Source organism: Podarcis filfolensis (genome assembly GCF_964270895.1).
Source record: "Podarcis filfolensis genome assembly, chromosome: 10".
Lineage (NCBI taxonomy): Eukaryota > Metazoa > Chordata > Lepidosauria > Squamata > Lacertidae > Podarcis > Podarcis filfolensis.
In genome coordinates, this window is record NC_139612.1 from 51,091,526 (window position 1) to 51,115,048 (window position 23,523).

Consider the following 23,523-nt stretch of genomic DNA (forward strand, 5'->3'; position numbering starts at 1 on the left):
TAGCCTGAATCCACTCTTGCACCTCTGCTGAGGTACACCTCCAGGCTGCCAACTCTGATGTCTCCCATTTAAAACAGTGTGGCTCCAAAATGCCATTTGAAAGATGAAGATTCAATGACTCATGATGTAGTCAGTGCAAAAGGGGCGGGGGGAGAGAAATGAAAGCAGCCACATGCGATCGTCCCATTCAGTTTTCTATTGATTTCAGTTTTGGTCAACTTTCACTTGTTTGATTTCTTTGTCTCCCAAGGATGATCGAAGAGATTAAGCTAATATGTGGTGAACTTGAGCTACAGAATGAAGATGTCTATATGGCGCCCAAGTTTGGAGATTTCATTCAAATGGTTGTCAGAAAGCGCAGGGGAGAAGACAAGGAGGAAGAATTAGTAGTTGATTATGTTAGTAGCTTAATTTTTCCCCCCATTTTATTTCATTACGCTAGTAAATTGACAAGGTGTGTAGTAAGGGAGAAATTTTACATTGCAAGGACCCTCTGTAGAACATAGTGCATCCCTGGGCATACATTGGCCCAGTTTGCATGTAACACTAAGCCAAGCAAATGTAGAAATATGTAGGCTCTCAGAGAGGAAATTGCACCCACTCTGCTCTTTGTTGAGTCCGATTGCTGCACCTGTGAGCTGAGCCATAGTTTGACATAGTGTGCTGTGCTTTTGGACTATAATTCCCATCAGTCCCAATTGGAAGGCACCAGGATAGTAATATTGATTCTAGTACATTCATACCTTGGAAGTCGAATGGAGTCCATTTGGAAACCAAGGCATGGCTTCCAATTGGCTGCAGGAAGCTCCTGCAGCCAATTGGAAGCTGCAGAAGCCACATCAGATGTTCGGATTCCAAAGAACATTCGCAAACTGGAACAATCGCTTCCAGGTTTGCAGCATTCGGGAGCCAAAACATTTGACTCGCAAGGCGTTCAGGATCCAAGGTACAACTGTAGCTGTTAGAATCAAATCACCTGACATAGAGATAACTTGTCTGAAGGTAAACTGAAGATTAAATCCCACACACTAATCAATGGGATCTCAAAATTACATTTGGATCCTAACATGGGCTACAAATGAATTGTAACCGTTCAAAATATATGTTTGTTCTGCTTAATGTTTTCTGCAGGAAGTTCATTGGTTGTAGTTCACACATGCTAGTTCAGAGGACAAACTGAAGTTTGTGGTTTTTGTTTTGCCGTTAGGTTTCAAAAGATGTCAACCGTATGACTGTGAAGATGCCATATCAGTGTTTTATTAATGGGCAGTTTGTGAATGCTGAAGACGGGGGAACATACGACTCTATAAATCCAACCGATGGATCTGTGAGTTAACCCTTAGTGTCCACATTGTCTTTCTCTGAGTTCTTTGTATCTGGGTTATGCAGACCTCTTTAAAAATGTAGTAAATACTATACAAGGAATCCCTTCCGTTGTGCCAGAGCAACCTGTTCTGAGAAAATGAGTTGAAAAGGTAATAACACACTGCCACTGGTCACAATGTCTACAAGTTGTAGCTCTTCTTATGGCCAGCTGGGATGGAAAAGTTCTAAATTAGGAGGTGCCAAAAGTTATTCATCTCTCAGCTGCACTGATGGAGTGATTCTCCACCCCTTCTCTTCCCTGTTGTAGTGTATGTTGGGATACCGCCGGCGAGACGGGGGCATCAGGCAGGCCCCCAGCTGGCTCCGTATAATCACCGGTCTCCCGTGGAACAGCATCAGTCATTCAGCGACACGAGCCTCAGATACGTTTAGAGACCCGTGCACGCTCTGTCAGCAGAGTGTGTAAATCACCTCACAGCAGAAGAGGCAGACAGAGAGAAGTGCAAGCAAAAATGTACAGCATTTTATTCAGCATAGCTCAGGAACAAAGGAAAACATGTCTGCTTGCCTTCGTGTCCAGCAAAACAGCAGTATAGCAAAAGCAACATACAACGGAAGTTCCCAGCAAGCGCTGGAAGTTAACAGGCATGTGACACACAACAGCCTGTTCCCTTTTAAGGTGGAACGGAACTATATCCTAACAGTGTAGTATGTTAGAGTGCAAGGGAAACTCCCATCTCCTTGCCAGTGGGGCTTCATAAGTGGGGCTTCCCCAAGGAAGGAGATTCCCCAACCTTCTGAGGGAGTCCATTTCATTGTTGAACAGCTCTTACCATCAGAAAATTCTTCCTGATGTTTAGTAGGAATCTCCTTTCTTATATCTTAAAGCCATTGGTCTGAGTCCCACTCTCAAGAGCAGAAGGATCACGGGGCCTGCTGGATTTAGGGCAGTGCAGGCAGTTCCCCTGCACAGGGCGCTGAGCCGAGGGTTGAGAAGGTTGAGAAGATCCATTTGTTGCGCCAAATTTTGTCCTCGCACATGGTGCCATATTACAAATGATTACCTGTGGCAGTTCTAGGCTGGCACAGTGATTGGGTCCAACACCAGCTTGAGATGACTGTTGAGACTGACTTGGGGTCCAGCGGATCCTGGGATGACTCAGCCTTGCCTGCACCCCACCCTTGGAACATCCCTTTTACAGGGTTTTCCACTAGGCTACCCCAGCAGCAATACTGCCAGGTGGAAGGAGGAGCTTTATGCCAACAGAATGATGCTTGTATGTTGTTGTTGTTGTTAAGTCGTTTAGTCATGTCCGACTCTTCGTGACCCCATGGACCAGAGAATGCCAGGGACTTCTGTCTTCCACTGCCTCCCGCAGTTTGGTCAAACTCATGCTGGTAGCTTCAAGAACACTGTCCAACCATCTCGTCCTCTGTCGTCCCCTTCTCCTTGTGCCCTCCATCTTTCCCAACATCAGGGTCTTTTCCAGAGAGTCTTCTCTTCTTATGAGGTGGCCAAAATATTGGAGCCTCAGCTTCAGGATCTGTCCTTCCAGTGAGCACTCAGGGCTGATTTCCTTCAGAATGGAGAGGTTTGATCATCTTGCAGTCCATGGGACTCTCAAGAGTGTATAGCTTGTATAGCAGTGCCCAATGGGTAGCCAGCACAGCCAGGGCAGCCAAGTGGAGGGATGCCTCCACTCAGTCCAAACACCTGTCACCAGCACAGCCCACCAAATGGGAGGCCTGGGATTGCTCTTCCTGCTGGCATCTTTGCATTGGAGGAAGGAAGCTCAGCAGCAAGGTTAATTCTGACCAAGCCTCTCTCTATATTTATGGCAGGTGATTGCCAAAGTGTCGCTGGCTACAGCGGCCGATGTTGACAAAGCAGTTGCGGCAGCGAAGAATGCCTTTGAGCATGGTGAATGGGGAAAGATGAATGCAAGAGACAGAGGGAGAATATTGTACAGGTATGGCATGTCTAAGAAACCAGTTGCAGCTCTGTATGTTCCATGTCTCATAGGTCTCCTTTGTTGCCTGTGTAAAATCATGCTATGCCCTATTTGAATAAAGCAGTAATCATATATATATACATCCACAATGAATAATCCTACGTTAGAAGGTCAGAGTCTGTGGATATTCTGCAAAGAATTCCTCACATATATGGTTCTGGAGTTGGTAAAGGAGCAGAGTTCTGATTATGAGCACCTGCCCTAAGGGTAAAGGGACCCCTGACCGTTAGGTCCAGTCATGGACGACTCTGGGGTTGTGGCGCTCATCTTGCTTTATTGGCCGAGGGAGCCAGCGTACGGCTTCCGGGTCATGTGGCCAGCATGACTAAGCCGCTTCTGGCGAACCAGAGCAGTGCACGGAAACGCTGTTTACCTTCCCGCCGGAGCGGTACCTATTTATCTAATTGCTTTGACGTGCTTTTGAACTGCTAGGTTGGCAGGAGCAGGGACCGAGCAACGGGAGCTCACCCCGTTGCGGGGATTCGAACCACCGACCTTCTGATCAGCAAGTCCTAGGCTCTGTGGTTTAACCCACAGCGCCACCCGTGTCCTGACAGCACCTGCCCTAGGAGCACATAATTATTCATTGAATTGTTATTGCATTTAAATCGGTGTCGGGAACTGGCGGGACATTGATGAGTGTCCACTGGGGGAAGGGGGGCTGCAGTCTGACTTGGGAGAGGGGGGCAGTGATTTGTGGGGAACTGTACCAGCCAGGTGGCAAGAGTCAGAGGCAGGGGAATCTTCAGAGCTGGAGGGTGGAGCACAGGATGGGTCAGAAGAAGAGGAGGAAGAGGCAGGTCAGGCAAGCGAAGTGCCAAGTGCTTCCCCACCCTCTCCTGCACCACTGTTTCCCAGAACCAGGAAGGGATTGAAGAGGGAAGAGCGAAAGCAGCTTCCACACAGATGTAGTCTCTGGATACGTGTGTGCATCCCTTTGGGAGGAAGTACATAAACTGGTGGAGTGGCTCCCTGTTGCTGCAGCTGCTCCATAGAGCACAGACCTGGGAACAGCTGCCTAGATGCTAGACTGGGGTGTGTTGGTAGTCAGAGCCATAGAAATGATTGTGTCAGCTTTGACAATAGATGACTATCTGCCGTGTGCATTCCTTCGGCAATTGGCAATCCCTTGACAATTGGCTTCCTGTGCTGCATTTTTCCTGCAGATCCCTCTTTTCTTTTATTTGCATGCAATTTGCCACCATTTGCACACACTCCCACCCACCCCAGCAAGTTACCAATGCAAATAAGCACACATGTGCCTATGTGCATTGATCAAATCACCCTCAAAAGGGAATCTTGAAATGATTGTTTCATTTACATCAAGATTCCATTTTTGTGGATGTTTTAATCAGTGTGTATTTGCAGAACAGCACATTGTAAGGAAAATATATGTGAACTAATACTGCACCAAGTTTGTTTATGTGCACTAATTTGAATGGCACCCAGAAAACAAAAAGGGAAGAAATGTAGATTTCTGACACATCTGTCTGCTTCATAGAAAGACCTGGTAATTCAGAACTTCACAACCCAGAGAAGAATCTGGATTGGGGGGGGGATTTCTATCTTTACTCCAAGGTGCTGAAGCTGACATACATATATTTCCCCCATTTTATCCTCACAACAACCCTGCAATGTAGGTTAAGCTGAGAAATACAGTCATACCTTGGGTTAAATGTGCTTCAGGTTGAGCGTTTTCAGGTTACACTCCACAGGCACCCGGAAGTAACGGAGCGTGTTACTTCCGGGTTTCGCCACTTGCACATGCGCAGACACTCAAAATAACATCACACGCATGCGCGGAAGAGGCGAATCGCAACCCATGCACATGCAGACGCACAGACGTGGGTTGCATTCGCTTCAGGATGCGAACGGAGCTCCGGAACGAATCCCGTTCGCATCCAGAGGTACCACTGTAGTGCCTGACTCAAAGTCAGCCAGCGAGCTTCACGGTCCTAATCTGACACAGTTTTACCTGGCTCTTTCCTGCCCCTCTGATTTCCTCTATGTGTGCATGGAGATGTAGAATGCTTTCCCATCCCATCTTCAGTGCTTTTGCAGCATAAAAGTCACGATTCTCAAATCACACACTTTGGTCATTTCACTAAAACCATTGGTTCTACTCAAAATATTAACGAATCTGCATCATAAATTCTGCTATTTGGATATAGGGCATTACAGACACACCATTTTTTGTTTTACATTGTATGTCATTATTTCATTTTAAAGACTTGCAGATTTGATGGAAGAACACCAAGAGGAACTGGCAACCATTGAAGCTATTGATTCAGGAGCTGTTTACACACTGGCTTTGAAGACCCACATCGGAATGTCAGTGCAAACATTCCGATACTTTGCTGGATGGTGTGACAAAATACAGGCAAGCTAACATTTGAGTTGGCCTTGATCCTTGGGAAAACAACAAGGGGATTCATGCTCTTGCACACATTGGTCCTTTTCAGAGAATTAGCATGGGTTTCCATCGATATATTTTTCCTATTCATTTGATGTATGAGAAAAAAATATCCTTCCAAGATCCTGCTTGTTGCAGGAGTATCATGTTGTCACACGTGATTCCTTTAAAATCAGGGTGGTGGTACAGGCGCTTATTAAGCCTGCTAGACTGCGAGGCCATTTTAAGCAAGCTGTACACTGCTTTCTGTTACCTGATGTCATATGTCCAGCACAGAGATCTGTTATTGCCATTCTCAGCCCTAAGACTGGAGATAAATGTATCTCCAGTGTTAGCACTGTGGTTGTTAGTACAGTACTAAGATCAGACATACAGTAAGTCTCTGCCTGCTCTCTGGCAGTAAATTGTCCACCATCCCTGCTATAGAAGGTGGCGGCAATCCATGGCCAGGATTGAGCAGGGGGTGGGGGAAGAGGCTCCTTGCAACACAGATTATCAGCTAAGCTTACGTAGGGCTATGGAGTCCCACCTAAACAGCATTAATGTGACTGTTCATGCTGGAATTCCCTCTTTAGGCCAGAGGGACATCACCTGATATTCCTCCAGACTGTCAGTATTTTGCAGGAAGGACTGAAGTGTGTAGATTTAGGCTGGAGGATGGATGGCAGCTAACAGATTGAGGTTGAATCATGACAAGACAGAAGTCCTGTTTTGGGGGGACAGGCGGCGGGCAGGTGTGGAGGACTCCCTGGTCCTGAATGGTGCCCCTGAAGGACCAGGTGCGCAGCCTGGGAGTCATTTTGGACTCACAGCTGTCCATGGAGGCGCAGGTCAATTCTGTGTCCAGGGCAGCTGTCTACCAGCTCCATCTGGTACACAGCCTGAGACCCTATCTACCTGTGGACTGTCTCGCCAGAGTGGTGCATGCTCTAGTTATCTCTCGCTTGGACTGCTGCAATGCGCTCTACGTAGGGCTACCTTTGGAGGTGACCTGGAAACTACAACTAATCCAGAACGCGGCAGCTAGACTAGTGACTGGGAGCGGCCACTGAGACCACATAACACCGGTCATGAAAGACCTAAATTGGCTCCCAGTACATTTCCAAGCACAATTCAAGGTGTTGGTGCTGACCTTTAAAGCCCTAAATGGCCTCAGTCCAGTATACCTGAAGGAGCGTCTCCACCCCCATCGTTCTGCCCGGACATTGAGGTCCAGTGCCAAGGGCCTTCTGGAGGTTCCCTCACTGCGAGAAGCCAAGTTACAGAGCAACAAACTCACTTTAAAATAATTGGACTTTTAGCAGCTAGGAAAGTGACAGGGAAAAGCACTAAATGGTGTGGGAGAAATGAATGATTAAGAGGAAACAAACCAGAGGAAAAGCTCAATAAAGACTGCATATAATGTAACCTCCAAGTAAGCTTGTGCAAGCAAATCAATAAACAGGCCATCTGGAGCAGCCTGCTAACAGCAAACATGTTGTTCAAACAAATGTGATGATATGATGGATACATCTTTTACCACCTTAATTTAAAAATAATAATGATTGCTTTCTCATTTAGGGGTCTACCATTCCAATTAACCATGCGCGGCCAAACTATAACTTAACTTTCACCAAGAAGGAACCCTTAGGGTAAGACAAATTCTTCTTCTTCTGCTAATGGAATTAGATAAGATTCAGTGTTTTACTAATAGCAAATTTCTTTGAAAAACCAGTTTTATTTCTGTATTTCCCCCCCTGCTTGCAATTTAAAGTGTCTGTGGAATTGTCATTCCCTGGAACTACCCACTGATGATGCTCGCGTGGAAGAGTGCAGCGTGTTTGGCTGCTGGCAACACTTTAGTTCTGAAACCAGCACAGGTAAACATCAAGCAGGCTAATAATGTCTTGATATATGGCATTCCTCCAGTCTACAGTAGGGGTAGGGAACCTCATGTCCAGGGGTGAAATGCAGGCTTCCGGGTCTCTCTGTTGAGATTCTGGGATATTCTGCAGGCCGCACCTGCTTCCCAGCCACACCTCTCTCCCCAAACCACACTCTGTATTAGCCCTCTTTTCCACCTACCTTGCACTTTTGCCTAGCGGGAGTTTACGCCAACAAGGCTTGGAGGGAGTCAAGAAAGGGATGTGCAAGTCGGGGATGCGTATCCAGAAACAAGCCTGCTGTACTAAAGCAAATTCATGTTCACTGCCCCGCCCACTTTTGCCTCTGACCCCAACCACCACCGACATGTGGCTTCAGGCTAAAGAAGGTTCCCCCCCACTTGCCCCAGACAGTTTTTACCGATGTCATTGTGGTGATCACACAGGGTCCCCGGACGTTTCTTTTTTTATATATAATATATTAAGGTTTTAGGAATTTATATAAAATAGAAAAAACAGAACAAAAAACAAGAACAATAAAAATACATACAAACCAAACAGAACACATTCAACAACAAGTATAATTTTAATCCCTTATATTCATAAAACTTACTTTCCCGACCTCCTCATACCTCCCCTTTCTGTATTCCATTCTCTAATTAAGTCAATTCAGCAAATCCTTCCCCTAATTTCTGTATAATTTTTAACCTTTCTTTTCTTAATCACATAATCATTACAGCTTTTAACCACTTAATTTCTGAATCAACATCGTTCTAGCCTTCAATAATTTTACAATGTTTCCTAAGATAGTCCTTAAATTTCTTCCAATCTTCTTCCGCCGTCTCTTTTCCCTGGTCTCGGATTCTGCCGGTCATTTCTGCCAGTCCCTGGGTCCCCGGACGTTTCACCGTCTATTGATCCCTGTGCCACCACTTTATTTCTCGCTGCCACCACCCAGGCCCTATCTGAGTCCAGTCAGGGTTAAATTGGAACATAAACTTCTGTTTATTTATTGCAGTTTAACAAGCATGTGGTTTCATAAACGGTATTGGTCAATTACAATCATGGGGTGCCTATCCAGACCTATAACTTCTGCTACCTGCTCTGACTCACTAAACCACCTCTCAGATATTTACTTGTCTTCCTAGCCCCTAACTGTTCCTGACTCAGCTTATTTCTCTACACTAACTCAACCTCTATCCCACAAACTCTATCCCAATTCATTCCCATTCCACCCAACTCCCAACAAACTCCTCCCTTTGCCCCTCCCAGAGCTGGTTTTATAGTCCTTCTGACTCCACCCCCCTGGGTCCTGATTGGGTAACCTGTTTAACTATTTCACCTCCAGCACTCTCATATGTTAAAGTCACAGTCATCCACTGATTGACCTTGATAGAAATTGCACAGATAAAGGAAGAATATGCCATTGTTGAAGAGGGTTAACAATGGAAATCACATTTCACACTCTGAGGGGGGAAATCCTACCAGGGCCATCTCAAAACACTTTGCCGCCTGAGTCAAGGCAGCGCGCTCTCCTTTTCCCTGCACAAAAGCTGACCAGAGAGGAAACTGAATCTTACTTCAAGACTGCTGGTGATGATGGGGCAGTCACACACAATTCTGTCCTCCAACATCAAAAATACAAAGGAAGGTGTTATAACTCAACTAAATAAAATCAAGAACAATAAGGAGAGAAAGAGGCGGGGGAATAATACAATTCTTTTTTTAAAAAAACCTAAACCATGCTACAGGATTTTGTAAACATTGCAATTTTCTTTATACCAAACGACACATAGATCATCTCTGTTGGTTTTATGTTATCACAATATTACAATTGGCTTAAACTGTCTTCTGTTAGAACCTTCTTTGCCTGTATGTCTGCATACCAAGGCAGGCAGTCTGGTAAAATCATGGTGTGTGCTTTTACGTAGGTAACTCCACTGACTGCCTTAAAGTTCGCAGAGCTCTCTGTGAAAGCAGGATTTCCCAAAGGCGTTATCAATATTGTACCTGGTTCAGGTAAAGCAGTGATGCAATGGTTTCTCTTTTCTGTTCAAAGAGAATGGAGGGAATGGGGTGCAGCACAACTAAATCACTGAAATAAACAAAGTCCGCAATGACACTAAAGCTCAACATTTAATTATACTTATGTCACAGGTTCAACAGGGCAACGCTTGTCCGATCACCCAGACATTCGTAAACTTGGGTTCACTGGCTCAACACCAACTGGGAAACAAATCATGAAGAGGTAAGGTATTCACTGCCCACCCCCACCCCACCCCCATTTTTGCATGCTGTACATTTTTAGAGCATGGCCTTCACATGGAGATGTTTTCGTACAGCCATGAGCTGCGTGGCTTTTGCTATGTGTCTCCCTACACTGACAATGTAAAGTACAGGGGTATCTTGGTTCTCAAACATAATCCATTCTGGAAGACCTTTCGAGTTCCAAAACATTAGAAAACCAAGGCGCAAAGGGCTGTCTGCAAATTCAAATGAGAAAATTGAAAAACATGCAGCAGAAGCCGTTCAACTTCCAAGGCATGTTTGAAAATGGAAGCATTTACTTCCGGGCTTTCGGTGTTTGGGTTCTGAAATGTTCATCAACAGAGACGTTCGAGAACCAAGGTACCACTGTAGGGGTGGAAGAACCTGTAGTTCTCAAGATCCCGCTAGACTACAACCTCCATCACCTCTGACCATTGACCACATTGGCAATAGGCTGATAGGAATTGGAGTCCAACAACACCTGGCATGCCACAGTTTCCCTGCCTCTGGTGTATGTAGAAATTGATTTGGATGCTACTTTTCCTTTCATGACTAGAAAAGAGGTCCTCCACCTTCCTTTCCCCCCACAAAAATCTGCTGCTGCAAGTCGGGTGACCTTTGGAAATAGCTTGGGCTATGGTGCTGGGCAAGGGCTGCAGGCAGATCAGGGAGTTGGTGGGTATGGTACTCTCCATTATGTGAATGGAGGAGGAACTTTGGACCTGAGCCATAGTAAATGTTCAATCTGTAAATAGAACTTGGTTTATTTTGGTACCAGTCATGGCTTCCCGCCAAGAATTCTGGGAGCTGTGGTCTGTTAAGGGTGGTGATGTTGTTAGCAGGGGTGGATTTAGGGCTGTGCAAGTGATGCGCATGCACTGGGCACTGTCTCAAAACACTGTTTTTGGGAAGGAGGCGTGAGGCCCTGACACTGTCCTAGAATCCTCCCTCCTCAAAGCCAGATTTGGGGAGGAAGTGAGAGGGCTCTAGGACCCTGCCAGAGCACTTGTAAAGGTAAAGGTAAAAGACCCCTGGACAGTTAAGTCCAGTCAAAGGCGACTATGGGGTTGCGGCGCTCATCTCGCTTTCAGGCCAAGAGAGCCGGCGTTTTCCACAAACAGCTTTCCTGGTCATGTGGCCAGCATGACTAAACCGCTTCTGGCACAACGGAACACTGTGACGGAAACCAGAGCACACGGAAATGCCGTTTACCTTCCTGCCACAGCAGTACCTATTTGTCTACTTGCACTGGCGTGCTTTTGAACTGCTAGGCTGGCAGGAGCTGGGACAGAACAATGGGAGCTCACTCAGTCGCAGGGATTCAAACTGCCAGCCTTCCGACTGGAAACCCAAGAGGCTCAGTGGTTTAGACCACAGTGACACCCGCGTCCCTTGTACCCTCTTCCCAAAGCCAGGCATCTCCTTACTTGCCTTTGGAAAGGGGGGGTGCATGCCAAATTCTGGCCTCGAACAGGGATCTATAGTACCCAAGTCCACCACTGTTGTTAATATAATAATAATAATAATAAACTTTTATTTATATCCCGCCCTCCCTGGCCAAAGTCGGGCTCAGGGCAGCTAACATCAGATATATAACATTAGTATAAAATCAAGCAATAATTAAATTACCTCCTAAACACAGGTCAAAATCAAATTAAAGTCTAATTAGATGGCTTTCCCCAGGGTTAGGGTTGGGTTGAGAGGGCCCGATTCCCTTCACAGAATATGCTTACTTATATAAGTTTATATAACTTCCCTTCACTGGCTATCAGGAGGAATGAGACTGAATTCTGAATGCTTTCATCATCATTTTTACAGCTGCGCTGTCAGCAATCTGAAGAAGGTTTCTTTGGAACTGGGCGGAAAATCCCCACTGATCATATTCAATGACTGTGAACTTGACAAAGCTGTGAGAATGGTAAGCCGGCTTCAAAAAGGCTCTGGTGAACTTGCTCCATAGTGTATTGTAAATTGTGCTGCTGCTCTAGAGAACTGTGGTTATGACACTGCTCTGAAATTATAATTATTTATTAAATTTGCTTACCGCCCTATACCCGTAGATCTCAGGGTGGTTCACAACATAAAATCACAATATAAAGAACACAAAATCCATCATAAAATAAAAACATAAACAACCCAACCCCTTCCCCTTTACCTGGTAAGATAAAGAACATTTTAAATTAATAGTTAGTGGGGGGGGAATGCTCATATTCACTGTATGTTTTATATGTTCACAGGCTTCCATATAGAAAATGAAAATGGAAGGAAAAAATAGCTTAAGAAAACAAAAAAAGCATGTTCAAGGCATGTTCTTTTTCTTCCAATGCAGGGCATGGGAGCTGTTTTCTTCAACAAAGGAGAGAACTGCATTGCAGCCGGCAGACTTTTTGTGGAAGAATCAGTCCACAACGAATTTGTTAGGAGAGTGGTAAGAAATTCAAAACGTGAGATTAAACATGATTTTTGCCTTAGGAGCCTTTCCACTACACACCAGACGTAGCCAACATGGGGCCTTCCAGAGGTTGTTGGACTCCCAGGCTACCTGGCCCAATGATCAGGGATGATGGGAGTTGTAGTCCACAACATCTGAAGGGCACCTGGTCAGGGAAGGCTGAAACAGGGCTAAGCCCAGTGTGGCTATCCTATGGCCTTCTAAATGTTGTTGGACTTCAACTCCCAGGCAGCACAGCCAACAGTCAGGGATGCTGGGAACTGTAGTCCAGCAACATCTGGAGGACCACTGGTTAAAAACCCAATAGTTTCACAGTGTTTTTGCTTTGTTTGAAACCCCAGGAAGTTTTGCCAAGCGACTTGTCTGTCTGCCTGGTGCCAGTGCAAGGGGAAAACTGGTATGTCAATTTCTATGGGCATGAGTGTATTAGTATAAATTGCTGGCCCCAGCATGGCACAAATCGTATTGTGGGGCCCATGCAGTATATAAGTTTGCCGGGGCAGGGGGCAGAACACACAGCTCTCCCATCTAAAGGGCTACTTATTGATTGGCACGAGAGCCAAGAATATGAGCTTCTGTTCCATTTTGTGAGAGTCCTCTAGCAAGCAGGACAAAGGACAATTTCCCTTTCTTCTCCAGATAACTTTAACACCTCATTACAAACTACTTCTTCGGATGGGATGCCAACATTATTGCCCAAAAGGGTTTTAGTAGTTGCCAGATACTTTTTCCTCTCCTTTGGTGGAATCCGTAGGTGGAAGAAGCCAAAAAGATGAAAATTGGTGACCCACTTGACAGATCTACAGACCATGGTCCACAGAACCATAAAGGACATTTGGATAAGCTTCTGAAATATTGTGAAACTGGCGTGAAAGAAGGGGCTACTCTGGTATATGGAGGAAGACAAGTAGGTAGACCAGGTAAACTATGATCTAAGTAGAATCCCATAAATCAGATTAGTTGATGAACAAAAGCAGTGGGGGGGGGGGTTGTGTGTGTGTGATATATATATATATATATATATATATATATATATATATATATATATATTCTCCTATGGGCCATAGATTCCTCACCACAGTTCTTACCTAATGAGGTAACATAGGCTACAAATTTGTAAGTCCGATCTGTTCATGCCTATTGTTGGATTCTTGGCTTTCATTTGGGGAATTTGTCTCAGGTAGAGCCTTGTGGAACAGACCAAAGGCCCATCTTGTCCACCATCTTGTTCTCCCCATGGCCAACCATATACCACTGGGAAGCCATGAGTCCAACAGCGCTCTCCCCTCATATGAATTTTAGTGGATTAAACTGGGTACACCCTTTTTAAATTCCTCAGAAGATTTCTAAATCAGTTTATCTGTTTAACCAATCTAATGCTGCAGCCCTGGATAAGATATTAAAGAATTAACACTTTTAATGCCACCGTATGGAGTGTGCTACAGAAGACACATACAGCATAGACTCAATGGTATATCACAGGCAGAAAATGCCTGTAAAATGAAATAAAAGCATTAAAAAAAATTCTCAAGACAGAAAATGTCTGGAATCATTTCAGTTTTGCACATGCCACGCCATCTTCTCTTTGATCAGGCTTCTTCATGGAACCTACAATATTCACGGATGTTGAAGACCATATGTTCATTGCACAAGAAGAGTCTTTTGGTCCTATAATGGTCATTTCCAAGTTCCAAGATGGGTAGGTCCTGCTATAGATTAATGGTGTTATTCTTTATTCTCCATGCAACAGTTAATCATGTGAGTCCAGTGCCCAAACAGGGCTTATAAAGGCAGGCATCTGTGATTGGAAAGTGTCGTGGTTTTTACCTTCATTCCTACTTGTTTGGAATGCCGCCATATCAATAACTTAATTTAGCGGAGGATGCTTTCTAGTCAAGCTTTTTAAACACATAATAAAGAAGCAGCAGAACGAAATAGCACGTGGGGAAATCTGTTGATGAAAGGCAGCTTAAACTGATTCGGATTAATTTCTCTGCTACATTCCATGTTGCTGCACTGATGGCAGATTATTCTCTCATATTGCAGGGATGTTGATGGGGTGTTGGAACGAGCCAACCGGACCGAATATGGCTTGGCTTCAGGGGTCTTCACCAAAGACATAAGCAAAGCTCTCTACGTCAGCGATAGGCTGGAAGCTGGAACAGTTTTCATCAACACCTATAACAAAACTGATGTGGCCGCCCCATTTGGAGGATTCAAGCAGTCTGGCTTTGGAAAAGATTTAGGTAAGTAGCATTTTACTTAAAATCCACACAGAAATCTAAAGCTCAGTGCGGCGGTGGGCAAGCTGTGCACCTGCGGACAGTGCTAGACTACAACTCCCATAATCCCTGCTGGCTAGGGCTGATGGGACTTGGAAGTCCAACAACATCAGCAGGTCACCATGTCCCTACCTTGGGTCAGAGGTTTGAAACCTATGTTTACCTTTTAAAGTTTCTTAGTTATTTAATACTATGATCTCATTATGTTATTGCTAGCTGCTTTTCAGCAACAGATCACACCCACTTCATGCATTTAAAGCACCTTTAAATAATACTGTGGTACCTCAGGTTACATACGCTTCAGGTTACAGACTCCACTAACCCAGAAATAGTACCTCGGATTAAGAACTTTCCTGCAGGATGAGAACAGAAATCGTGCTCCGGCGGCACGGCGACAGCGGGAGGCCCCATTAGCTAAAGTGGTGCTTCAGGATAAGAACAGTTTCAGGTTAAGAACGGATCTCCGGAACGAATTAAGTACGTAACCAGAGGTACCACTGTAATAATATAGTGGTGCCCAACTTTTAGTGGGATGGGTAAGACCTGGTCCTTATCAATGTTGCTAGATGCTCATTTTATGCATTTTACATTATTTTAACTTTTTCTGGTTTTATATTGTTTTAAATCATAAAACTACTTTTTTAGGTCAAGTAGCTTTGAGGCTTTTTACTGTTTCAATTACCTATTTTATCCATCTGTCACTTTAAAGTGCATGGTTTCCCCCAAAGAATCCTGGGAATTGTAGTTTCTTATGCATCCTGGCAATTATAGCTCCGTGAGGGATAAACTGCAGTTCCTAGGATTCTTTGGAGGAAGCCATGCACTTTGAACATACTGTGTGGATGTGACCAGAAAGGCACATCTATGTATCTTTTTTTTAAAAAAAAAAGTCTTGTGAAAAATGTTACAAGCATAGGTTTGATTGCCGAATTATTTCTGGCAAACCCAACACTTGAGGCAGAAGGCACACATTTACCTCACATTTAAATTACTAATAGTGTTAGGAATCGTAGCTCTGTGAAGGGTAAACTCTAGTTCACGGGATTCTTTGTGGAAAGCCACGAGTTTTAAATGTGTGTTAAATGTGCTGGAAATTTATGGAGTGGATGGTGCAAAAAATATGTGCAGTCTACAATTGTTTCCATGCTCTTGTTCTCCTCAGGCGAGGAAGCGCTTCATGAGTATCTCAGAACGAAAGCTGTAACCGTGGAATATTAAGCATCGCGACTGGGGTGGCATAGTGTTCTTAAAACGCTTCACCAAGCACAAGACAGGACTCCAAAATTACAACAGCGAAACCGTGAACTTCCACCGGCACTTAAAAACGCAGAGCCAGAACCAAACCCTTTTATGATGTGGATCCTCCAGCAGAGTTCCGCATGCATTCAGTAGGGAATCACTTCTGAGTCATATTCACTGTGAAATTATCGGCTTCTGCAGCTTTTTTGTACCGTGGTCTCCGCTACCCTGAATTTCATCGCCTATAAAAGCAACTGAACCATCCAGTGGTGACATATCGAAACCTCAGATCCCTGGACTTTACAATGGAGATCTTGCCCAAGTGAGAAGCAACGGACGTAGAAAACTACCTTATGCTGAGCCACAGCATTAGTTCATCTAGCTCAGTATTGTCTGTCTTGACTGGCAGCAGCTCTGAGAGTTTGGTCAGGTGTTCCTAGTTTGACCTGGAGATGCTGGGGGTCAAACCTGGGACCTTATGCATACAAATCAAACGCTCTACCGCTGAGCTATGGCCTTCTTCAGCGCTGTATGTCCCTTGTTTCTCCAAATTAGTCACATAGTACTTAGGTTTCTACAGATTGCATCACACCAGCATTATGCCTCTTTTCTTCCTGCAATGCAAGTTTTTAAGCAGCACAGAGAACCAATTTGCCATAAACATTGTACAGAAATCCAAGTGCACTTACTGTGTTTTTCATATGATATGCAGAACGTAACGTCTGTGTTCTACTATGCATATGAAAGCTATAGCAACTATTTTATAACGTGTTTACATTTCCTCCAACGAGAAATCTACATAGTTGTGAATTCCAATTATGCTATTAAATCCTATTTGTGCTGAATGTGTTATGCAGAGTGTTACAATCCTGAAATACGTCTGTAAAAGCATATAAACAAACACTTATCTTTGGCTACCACTTTTCACATCCAAAGGAGCAGCAGAATTGTAATGGTTTAATCCTGAAGCCTTTTAGAGCAGGGGTTTGGAACATGATCTTCCAGCTGCATAGACAAGTTTTATTTTGGTGAACATTTGCTGCCTGCAGAATAATCAGCCTAAATGACTTCACTTGCTAGATATAAATAATTTGTATCCAAATCTGCTACCAAAGAAGTGGCAGCTCAAATACTATGCATGCATATTCAAAGGCAAATCATTCCAAGGTCACTCTCAAATAAGTGCAAAAGATTGCATCCTAGGAGAAAGATCTGTGTCCAGGAAGCCATCGGCTAACAGGCTTGCACAGCTGTTCGTAAATTAAAACTGTAATGTAATGTCCGGTTTTCAAGATCAAAACACTACAAACTTGCGAGTTGGTGTACTGATATCTAAACAAATACAGAACACCTTGAAAATAGTAGTTATTTATTTAACAAACCCATATCTTCTTTATGAAAACATGGGAAATATCCCAATTTCAAATGCGTAACAGGACTGCTGCCCAAACACTCAACCATCCTGCAGAATTTTGAGGAAACCACTTCCGGTATAAGGCTAGATAGTTTGTCCTTAATCTGAGCATTCACACATATATGTTTGGGATCAGAAAAATAGGTTACAGGACTTTCAACAGCTTCCCTCATGATCCCCTCTATGTACAACAAATGTTTTGACTGGCCGTGCTGCTGCTACCTATCCACAGCTGGAACCTCCCCTTAAGAGGCCAATGCAATTCTCTCTCCCCCTTATAGCAGACCTAAGATCAGCTCTTAGGTTGCAGCTGCCATGCTGAAGCTGTTGCAAAGTAACACACAGGTCACCCCAATTTGAAAGGTATTCAGGGTAGCAGCTAAACAAGACTCTCCAATACCTAGAAAAGTCTACATGCTTCCAGCACCTGACAGAAGCAATGCCAGTTTCCATGTAGCCACCATAACCTAATAATTGCTTCCATCAATAAACAGGAATACAATTTAAAGCACCAACTGGCCTGACGGGTATTTTCTGTCTGCCTGATTCAATGCCATCCTGCCCGCCCCCATACTAAGCTATTGATGATCCTCATGAATCTTTTTCATCTTGGGGCTTGGACTGAAGTGATCTTCCATGCCTCTTGGGCATGAGAGATACAAACAGCGAGACAGTCTGCAGGTAGCACACCTGGAAGCAAACTAGCTTTTCAAGAGAAATTTTTTCAAGTTATGATACATGGCTTGTAACATGAATCGAAATCTGAGACGGCAAACATCTACTCAATACTGCTAGGGTCCAAAATTTCTATTCTGCCTTCTCCTTTCGGTTTAGGAAGCTTAATGTTGTCGACGGTCACTTCTTCACAAACAGAACTGTCCTCGCTTTCGGAGTCATCTTCCGAGGCTGAATCTTCTTCCTCTGTATCAGAGCTGTTCAGTTCAACCAAAGCCACATTCTGCAATAAAAAGAAATACATATTATTATTTTTTTAAAAAACTGTAAAGGAAGGCCAATTCAAATTCTAAATGAAGACGTACAGAACTGGGCAAATCATGGCTTCAACAGCCAACACCACAGCCTTAGAACAAACATCTCAATAGCCATATCGATAAAACGATTTTTATAAAATTCACTGTCATGATATGTAGGGGATGACTGGCCAAATGGCTTTTAAAAAACGACTGGACAAATTAAATTGAGAATGGGTCTATCAGTGTGTAGGTTAATTGGGAGAACCTCATGTTGCTTTTGTGGAACAGGCTTGTACACCGCTTTTTTTATTTCTGTGTTATGCTTTATTCATTCTGCTGATTAGTTTTAAGCCATTGAGTTAGGTCAAGTTCATTTGTACTGCTTAATACAAAGTTTATGGACTGATTTTTTTAAATGATGTGTTTACATATTGACACTAGCAATAATTTACACCTTGTAAATAAGCACACAAAAGCCAACAGGCTGAAAAAAAATACTACCCTGCTAAGAGGCCAGTACTCTTTGTTTCCATGCTGTCTGCAGAGAAAAGGGAAAAACCCCACCCACCCACTTCCTCTGCAGGCAGGATAGAAATGCAGACAACTAGGTTCTGTTTCTGAATACCAGTTCATTGTATTTGTGGTGCACAAGAACCAGTTATGTAAAAGAACCAGTGTGATGCAGTGGTTAGAAACTTGGAATAGGATCTGTGAGACCAGAGCTCAAATCCCCACTCAGCCATGTAGCTCAGTGGGTCAGCTTGGGCCAGCCACCGTCTCTCAGCCTAACCTACATTACAGGAGTGATGTGAAGATAAAAAGCAGCATGTCTTGATCTTCACTGAGGAAAGGTGGGTTGGAAATGTAGTAATAAATAAGTAATACATTCGGCTGTACTATGGTTATTTGTCATTGTTCCTATTAGCATTTTTTCTTTTTTTGAATGGTTATATTTATTGCTGTTCATCTGATATGCTGCAAGTAATTTAGGGTACAATCTTGGCAAGAAACAACAAATAATCTGATGATTTATACAAATCATACAAATAAACTGATGGTGATAATTTGGCTGACCACTTTAGTGTGGTGTTCTCCAGAATATTCTTAATTTTCTATGATTTTTTAAACCACGCCCTAGAAATCTGTCTCAGCTATAAACCAGAAAGCTAAAGGCATGAGACACTCTTTAGACCAGGCATAGGCAAACTTGGCCCTCCAGATGTTTTGGGACTACAACTCCCATCATCCCTGTCCACTGGTCCTGTTAGCTAGGGGTGATGGGAGTTGTAGTCTCAAAACATCTGAAGGGCCGAGGTTGCCTATGCCTGGTTTACACCATAAATTATCAGGCCTCAACCATATAATAATGAGCCAGGAGAACATTCATCCTTTTTGCACACTGTAAATAGGAGTAAGATGCTAGAAGCCAAGGAATTCATTTTAGAGAGAGAGAAATTATTCACCATTTCAATGACGTTTTCAACTGAAGCATCCACATGTTCAATATCAAACTCTTGAACAGGGGTGTTTTCCATTTCTCTTCTTAGCTCATCATTTGCGGTGGCCATCTGTGGTAGAAAGTTCTGCACCCTGTCCAAAACTAGTACATGAAAATAGGCAAGATATTAATGCACTTCTACGAAAGACTTTGATGGCTTTACTCCTAGTAATGTCCAGTATCTTAACCCTTACTGCATACTGCAACCCTCCTGTCTGCAAATAGTCTTAAAACTGTTAGGCTTGTCACAGACAACGCTTTATAAGTTGCACAACACTAGAGAGGCGACAAGGCATGCATTGGGTGCTGCTACACCACTGTCACTAGCAGTACTGCACTTTCCCATCTGCCACAGAAATAATGCAGCATAAGAACAGTACCCTAGGCAGTGCTTTTTTTCTTTAAAAATGTTTAGGGGTACTCTCATTTTCCTACTCATGTTATAATGCCCCTCAATGAGGCCAAACGTAGATTCACAAAATGTTTAGGGGTACGTGTCCCCCTGCGTCCCCACAGAAAAAGGCACTAACCCTATGTATGGCAGAGCATAATTATTTTATGGCAATAAGTCTGATTTCACATCTTACATTGCAGATTAAAGCTCCCATTTTCTCAGCCCAACCAACAGGATCTGACAAAAGTCTCCCCACTCCCTCGAGTCCTTGTCAGCTAGAGAAGGAATGCTGTAAACAAATGGTCATATTGCAAAATGTGTGGACATTTTGAAAGTTCCAAATCCCAAATGCTGGGAAGTTAGTATGAAGAGATGGTGTACTACATTGATACAGGACTTCACAATTAACAGACTATTGGTCTGGGCCAGTTTGGTTCTTATTAGGAGACTTGGGCAAAACATATTTAACATTCTTTCTTCACCATGTAGTTCTCAAAGCTGTTCATATACATTTAAACATTAAATGCTTTGAGGATATATGAGGATGGATTGTCTTCCTGCCCACGGACCTCACTGCCGCCTTCAGCAGTATGGTTTCTCATTCAGAGTAACACAAGACTTGTATTATCAGTTTAGTACTTGAATTTATAACTAGACACTACAGGCCACACAAAAATGCTTTACAGAATCCATGAACACAACAGACACACTTTATTTTGGAATGTTACAGTATTCCCTCGCTACACCTTTTCAATGCCTCCCTCCTCTGCTTCTGTCATATTGCATTGCATGGACTTTCAGGTCTATGGGGAGGAACAGAAAATTCTCAAGCTGTTTATGCTAGAACACTAATTCTACGTCAGGAATGTTTCTACACAATTCTTTAAGTTTGTATCTTACTGAAGTTCACACAATATATTTAAAGATGATGAGCACTTACGGTTGCTCCTTGGAAGCCTGACCGTCTGTAAGCTCATGGTTTTCTTCTTAGCATGCTTTGAATTTAGCAATAGCGTCTCATGAATACCTACAAGCCAGAATTCCAACATGAGTTCAGCAGTCACACACCAACCTTTTCTATTCACATAGAATATTCACACTATTAAAATAAAACAGTAGAGGAAACTGCATTCCAAAACAATTGGTTCAGAATAAATGTGATTTTTCCGTTCACCTACCCTATCCAACCTTATCTCATTTTTTAAAATATGCAAGCCCTCTTCATATGCTTTTCTACTCTCCCAGAACCCCAATCTCAGGTTACCCAAATCAAGCCCCATTTAAACTAAATCAAGAAATGCATTGCTAGAATTTTGATTTTAATACACCCTTTTCTATTTCACTGATTACAGATTAGCCAATACAATACTAGCCATGCACACTCTACTCATGATGATGCACATGACAGGAAGCTGCAATGTGAAAAGCAACCCATATCTATATAATGCAAGCTTGTAATTCATGATGTACATGAAAGGCAGTGCTTGTGCAGTGTATTTGTGTGTGAGAGACAGACCACAGCTTCCTGTATAGATCTGTAAAGGCTACAAGCACTGATAGTTATCTTTGTTGATCCGGAATAATGAAAGGGGGAGGCAACTCCCCAAACAAGTAGCTTGACAACATACTGTTGATCCGTAGCAGCAGGAATGGAGGAAAGCCTCCTCAAAGCAACTAGCATTTGGAGACCAATAAATACAAGGAAAAGTGAGCAAGCCTTCCGGGTTTCTGCAAATTCTCAATGAAACTGGATGCTAAAACCAAACAACAACAAAAAGCAAAAGGGAAGGGAAAGGCCCCATTCTACTATTACAAAATGCAGATTTTAGGTCTCAGCAATATCCTACTACATGTACTGAGCCTGAAAGCTTGCTCACTTCTTTTAGTCGCCCCTACTAAAGGTATTATATGCTACGGTTATTTTTGTGGGTCGCTTTGTTTGCAACTACACCTCACCTTATCCCTAAAATGCGTTCGGGCCGCAGACTTGCAAAATCTGGGTCCAAGGAAAGAGCAGCTAACCACTGCAGGGAAGCGGGAAAGGGTCGGGTGTTCCCCTTTTCCCCCCGTTCCTGCAGCGCAGAAAGTTGTCCCCCTATATCGGCAGCGCCTGCTCCGGCAACTCCTTGCCAATTACCTCCTCCGCTCCCCGCGGAAAGCAGCTCCCGGGATACAGCCGGAGCCGCGCCATCCCCGCTCAGCGCCATGCACCTCTTTGCAAACCGCTGCTTCCGCGCGCAGCAGCCTCCGTGGGGGAAACCGGAACACGCGCGCAAGACCGGAAGCGGCGAAGCCCAGAGCGGCAACGCGAGCGCAACGGCGCCACCTACAGCGCGGAGGGCGGCTAGGGAAAGCTTTTCTCCCTCGTTTAACGAAGCGGAATGTTGGAAGATCCGGGAAAGAGAAAAGCAAGCGCTTATTCACTCAGCGCAGAGTCAAACTCACAGGGTGGTCACATCAGCTTGGATGGCTTTAAGGATTAAAGGATGGAGGATAAGGCTTTCGACGGCTGCTAGCCATGATGACTTTGCTATGCCTCCATGGCTGGAAGCAGTAATGCTTCTGAATCGCAGTTACAGCGGTACCTTGGGTTACATACGCTTCAGGTTACAGACTCCACTAACCCAGAAATATTACCTCAGGTTAAGAACTTTGCTTCAGGATGAGAACAGAAATCGTGCAGCGGCGGCACAGCAGCAGCAGGAGGCCCCATTAGCTAAAGTGGTGCTTCAGGTTAAGAATAGTTTCAGGTTAAGTACAGACCTCCAGAACAAATTAAGTTCTTAACCCGAGGTACCACTGTACTGGAAACCCCAGGAGGGAAGAGTGCCTTTTGTGCTCAGATCCTGCTTGCTGGGCTCAGCCACTGTGAGAACAAGGATGCTGGACTAGATGGACCAATGGCCTGATCCAACGGGTTCTTTTTATGTTCTCGGCATTTGGGGAATCAATTCCAATTTCCGCATCCTCAATTCAGTGTCAGAGACAGGATCAGAATCACCAGGAATTGAAGCTGGGGGCTTAGGACAGATCCACACAATAAATTTAAAGTACATTCATGGCATATTTAAAGCACACGACTCCATGGTCTCTGCTGACCTTCATTCTAAGGAAATCAAACCCCTGGAGTCTCTCAATTCTCAGTTTGGGGTGGCATGTAACATCTAGACTGGACTGAGGACGAGCCCTGACTAGTGGATGAAATGACCTTCACCCTAGCCTAGGTATTGTGGCTCCTACATATACAGTTATTTATTTAAACATTCATTCATCACCTTTAAAACAAGAGAAGGATAGGTCAATTACAGTATAAAAGCAGGCCCCCAACTGCTCACTTTTACATTGACTTTCCAGTGGGCAGTTGTTAGAACTGTTCGTTATATGTGTAT

At 43.9% G+C, this 23,523-nt stretch overlaps 2 protein-coding genes across 3 annotated transcripts in view; one reads left to right on the plus strand and one right to left on the minus strand.

The window, feature by feature from the left end:
• ALDH1L2 (aldehyde dehydrogenase 1 family member L2) overlaps nucleotides 1–16,699 on the plus strand; it is a 31,467-nt gene extending 14,768 nt beyond the window's left edge. For both annotated transcript variants that reach the window (XM_083574082.1, XM_083574083.1), the window contains 14 exons: nucleotides 251–398; nucleotides 1,208–1,327; nucleotides 3,169–3,296; nucleotides 5,568–5,718; nucleotides 7,312–7,382; nucleotides 7,505–7,610; nucleotides 9,545–9,632; nucleotides 9,771–9,861; nucleotides 11,700–11,799; nucleotides 12,211–12,309; nucleotides 13,088–13,253; nucleotides 13,927–14,032; nucleotides 14,380–14,579; nucleotides 15,778–16,699. In XM_083574082.1, the coding sequence (XP_083430208.1) occupies nucleotides 251–398; nucleotides 1,208–1,327; nucleotides 3,169–3,296; nucleotides 5,568–5,718; nucleotides 7,312–7,382; nucleotides 7,505–7,610; nucleotides 9,545–9,632; nucleotides 9,771–9,861; nucleotides 11,700–11,799; nucleotides 12,211–12,309; nucleotides 13,088–13,253; nucleotides 13,927–14,032; nucleotides 14,380–14,579; nucleotides 15,778–15,833 (1,630 nt within the window). In that variant the 3' untranslated portion in view covers nucleotides 15,834–16,699. The remainder of the gene's footprint in view (nucleotides 1–250; nucleotides 399–1,207; nucleotides 1,328–3,168; nucleotides 3,297–5,567; nucleotides 5,719–7,311; nucleotides 7,383–7,504; nucleotides 7,611–9,544; nucleotides 9,633–9,770; nucleotides 9,862–11,699; nucleotides 11,800–12,210; nucleotides 12,310–13,087; nucleotides 13,254–13,926; nucleotides 14,033–14,379; nucleotides 14,580–15,777) is intronic.
• Nucleotides 16,700–17,203: 504 nt separating this feature from the next.
• On the minus strand, nucleotides 17,204–22,415 carry NOPCHAP1 (NOP protein chaperone 1). The gene is made up of 4 exons (XM_083574170.1): nucleotides 22,272–22,415; nucleotides 21,075–21,161; nucleotides 19,706–19,842; nucleotides 17,204–18,226 (listed from the first exon to the last, which is right to left on the minus strand). The coding sequence occupies exons 1-4, from the start codon at nucleotides 22,339–22,341 to the stop codon at nucleotides 18,047–18,049; spliced, it is 474 nt and encodes a 157-aa protein (XP_083430296.1). The 5' UTR covers nucleotides 22,342–22,415; the 3' UTR covers nucleotides 17,204–18,046.
• Nucleotides 22,416–23,523: the final 1,108 nt, after the last annotated feature.

What these genes read in the sequence shown, in the direction of transcription:
- NOPCHAP1 (XM_083574170.1), bottom strand. Translation starts at nt 22,341, where the DNA reads ATGGCGCTGAGCGGGGATGGCGCGGCTCCGGCTGTATCCCGGGAGCTG. An exon ending in TTCCGCGGGGAGCGGAGGAG is followed by an intron (nt 21,162 to 22,271) that starts GTAATTGGCAAG and finishes TCTGGCTTGTAG; the next exon opens with GTATTCATGAGACGCTATTG. An exon ending in TTGAAAACGTCATTGAAATG is followed by an intron (nt 18,227 to 19,705) that starts GTGAATAATTTC and finishes TTTTTATTGCAG; the next exon opens with AATGTGGCTTTGGTTGAACT.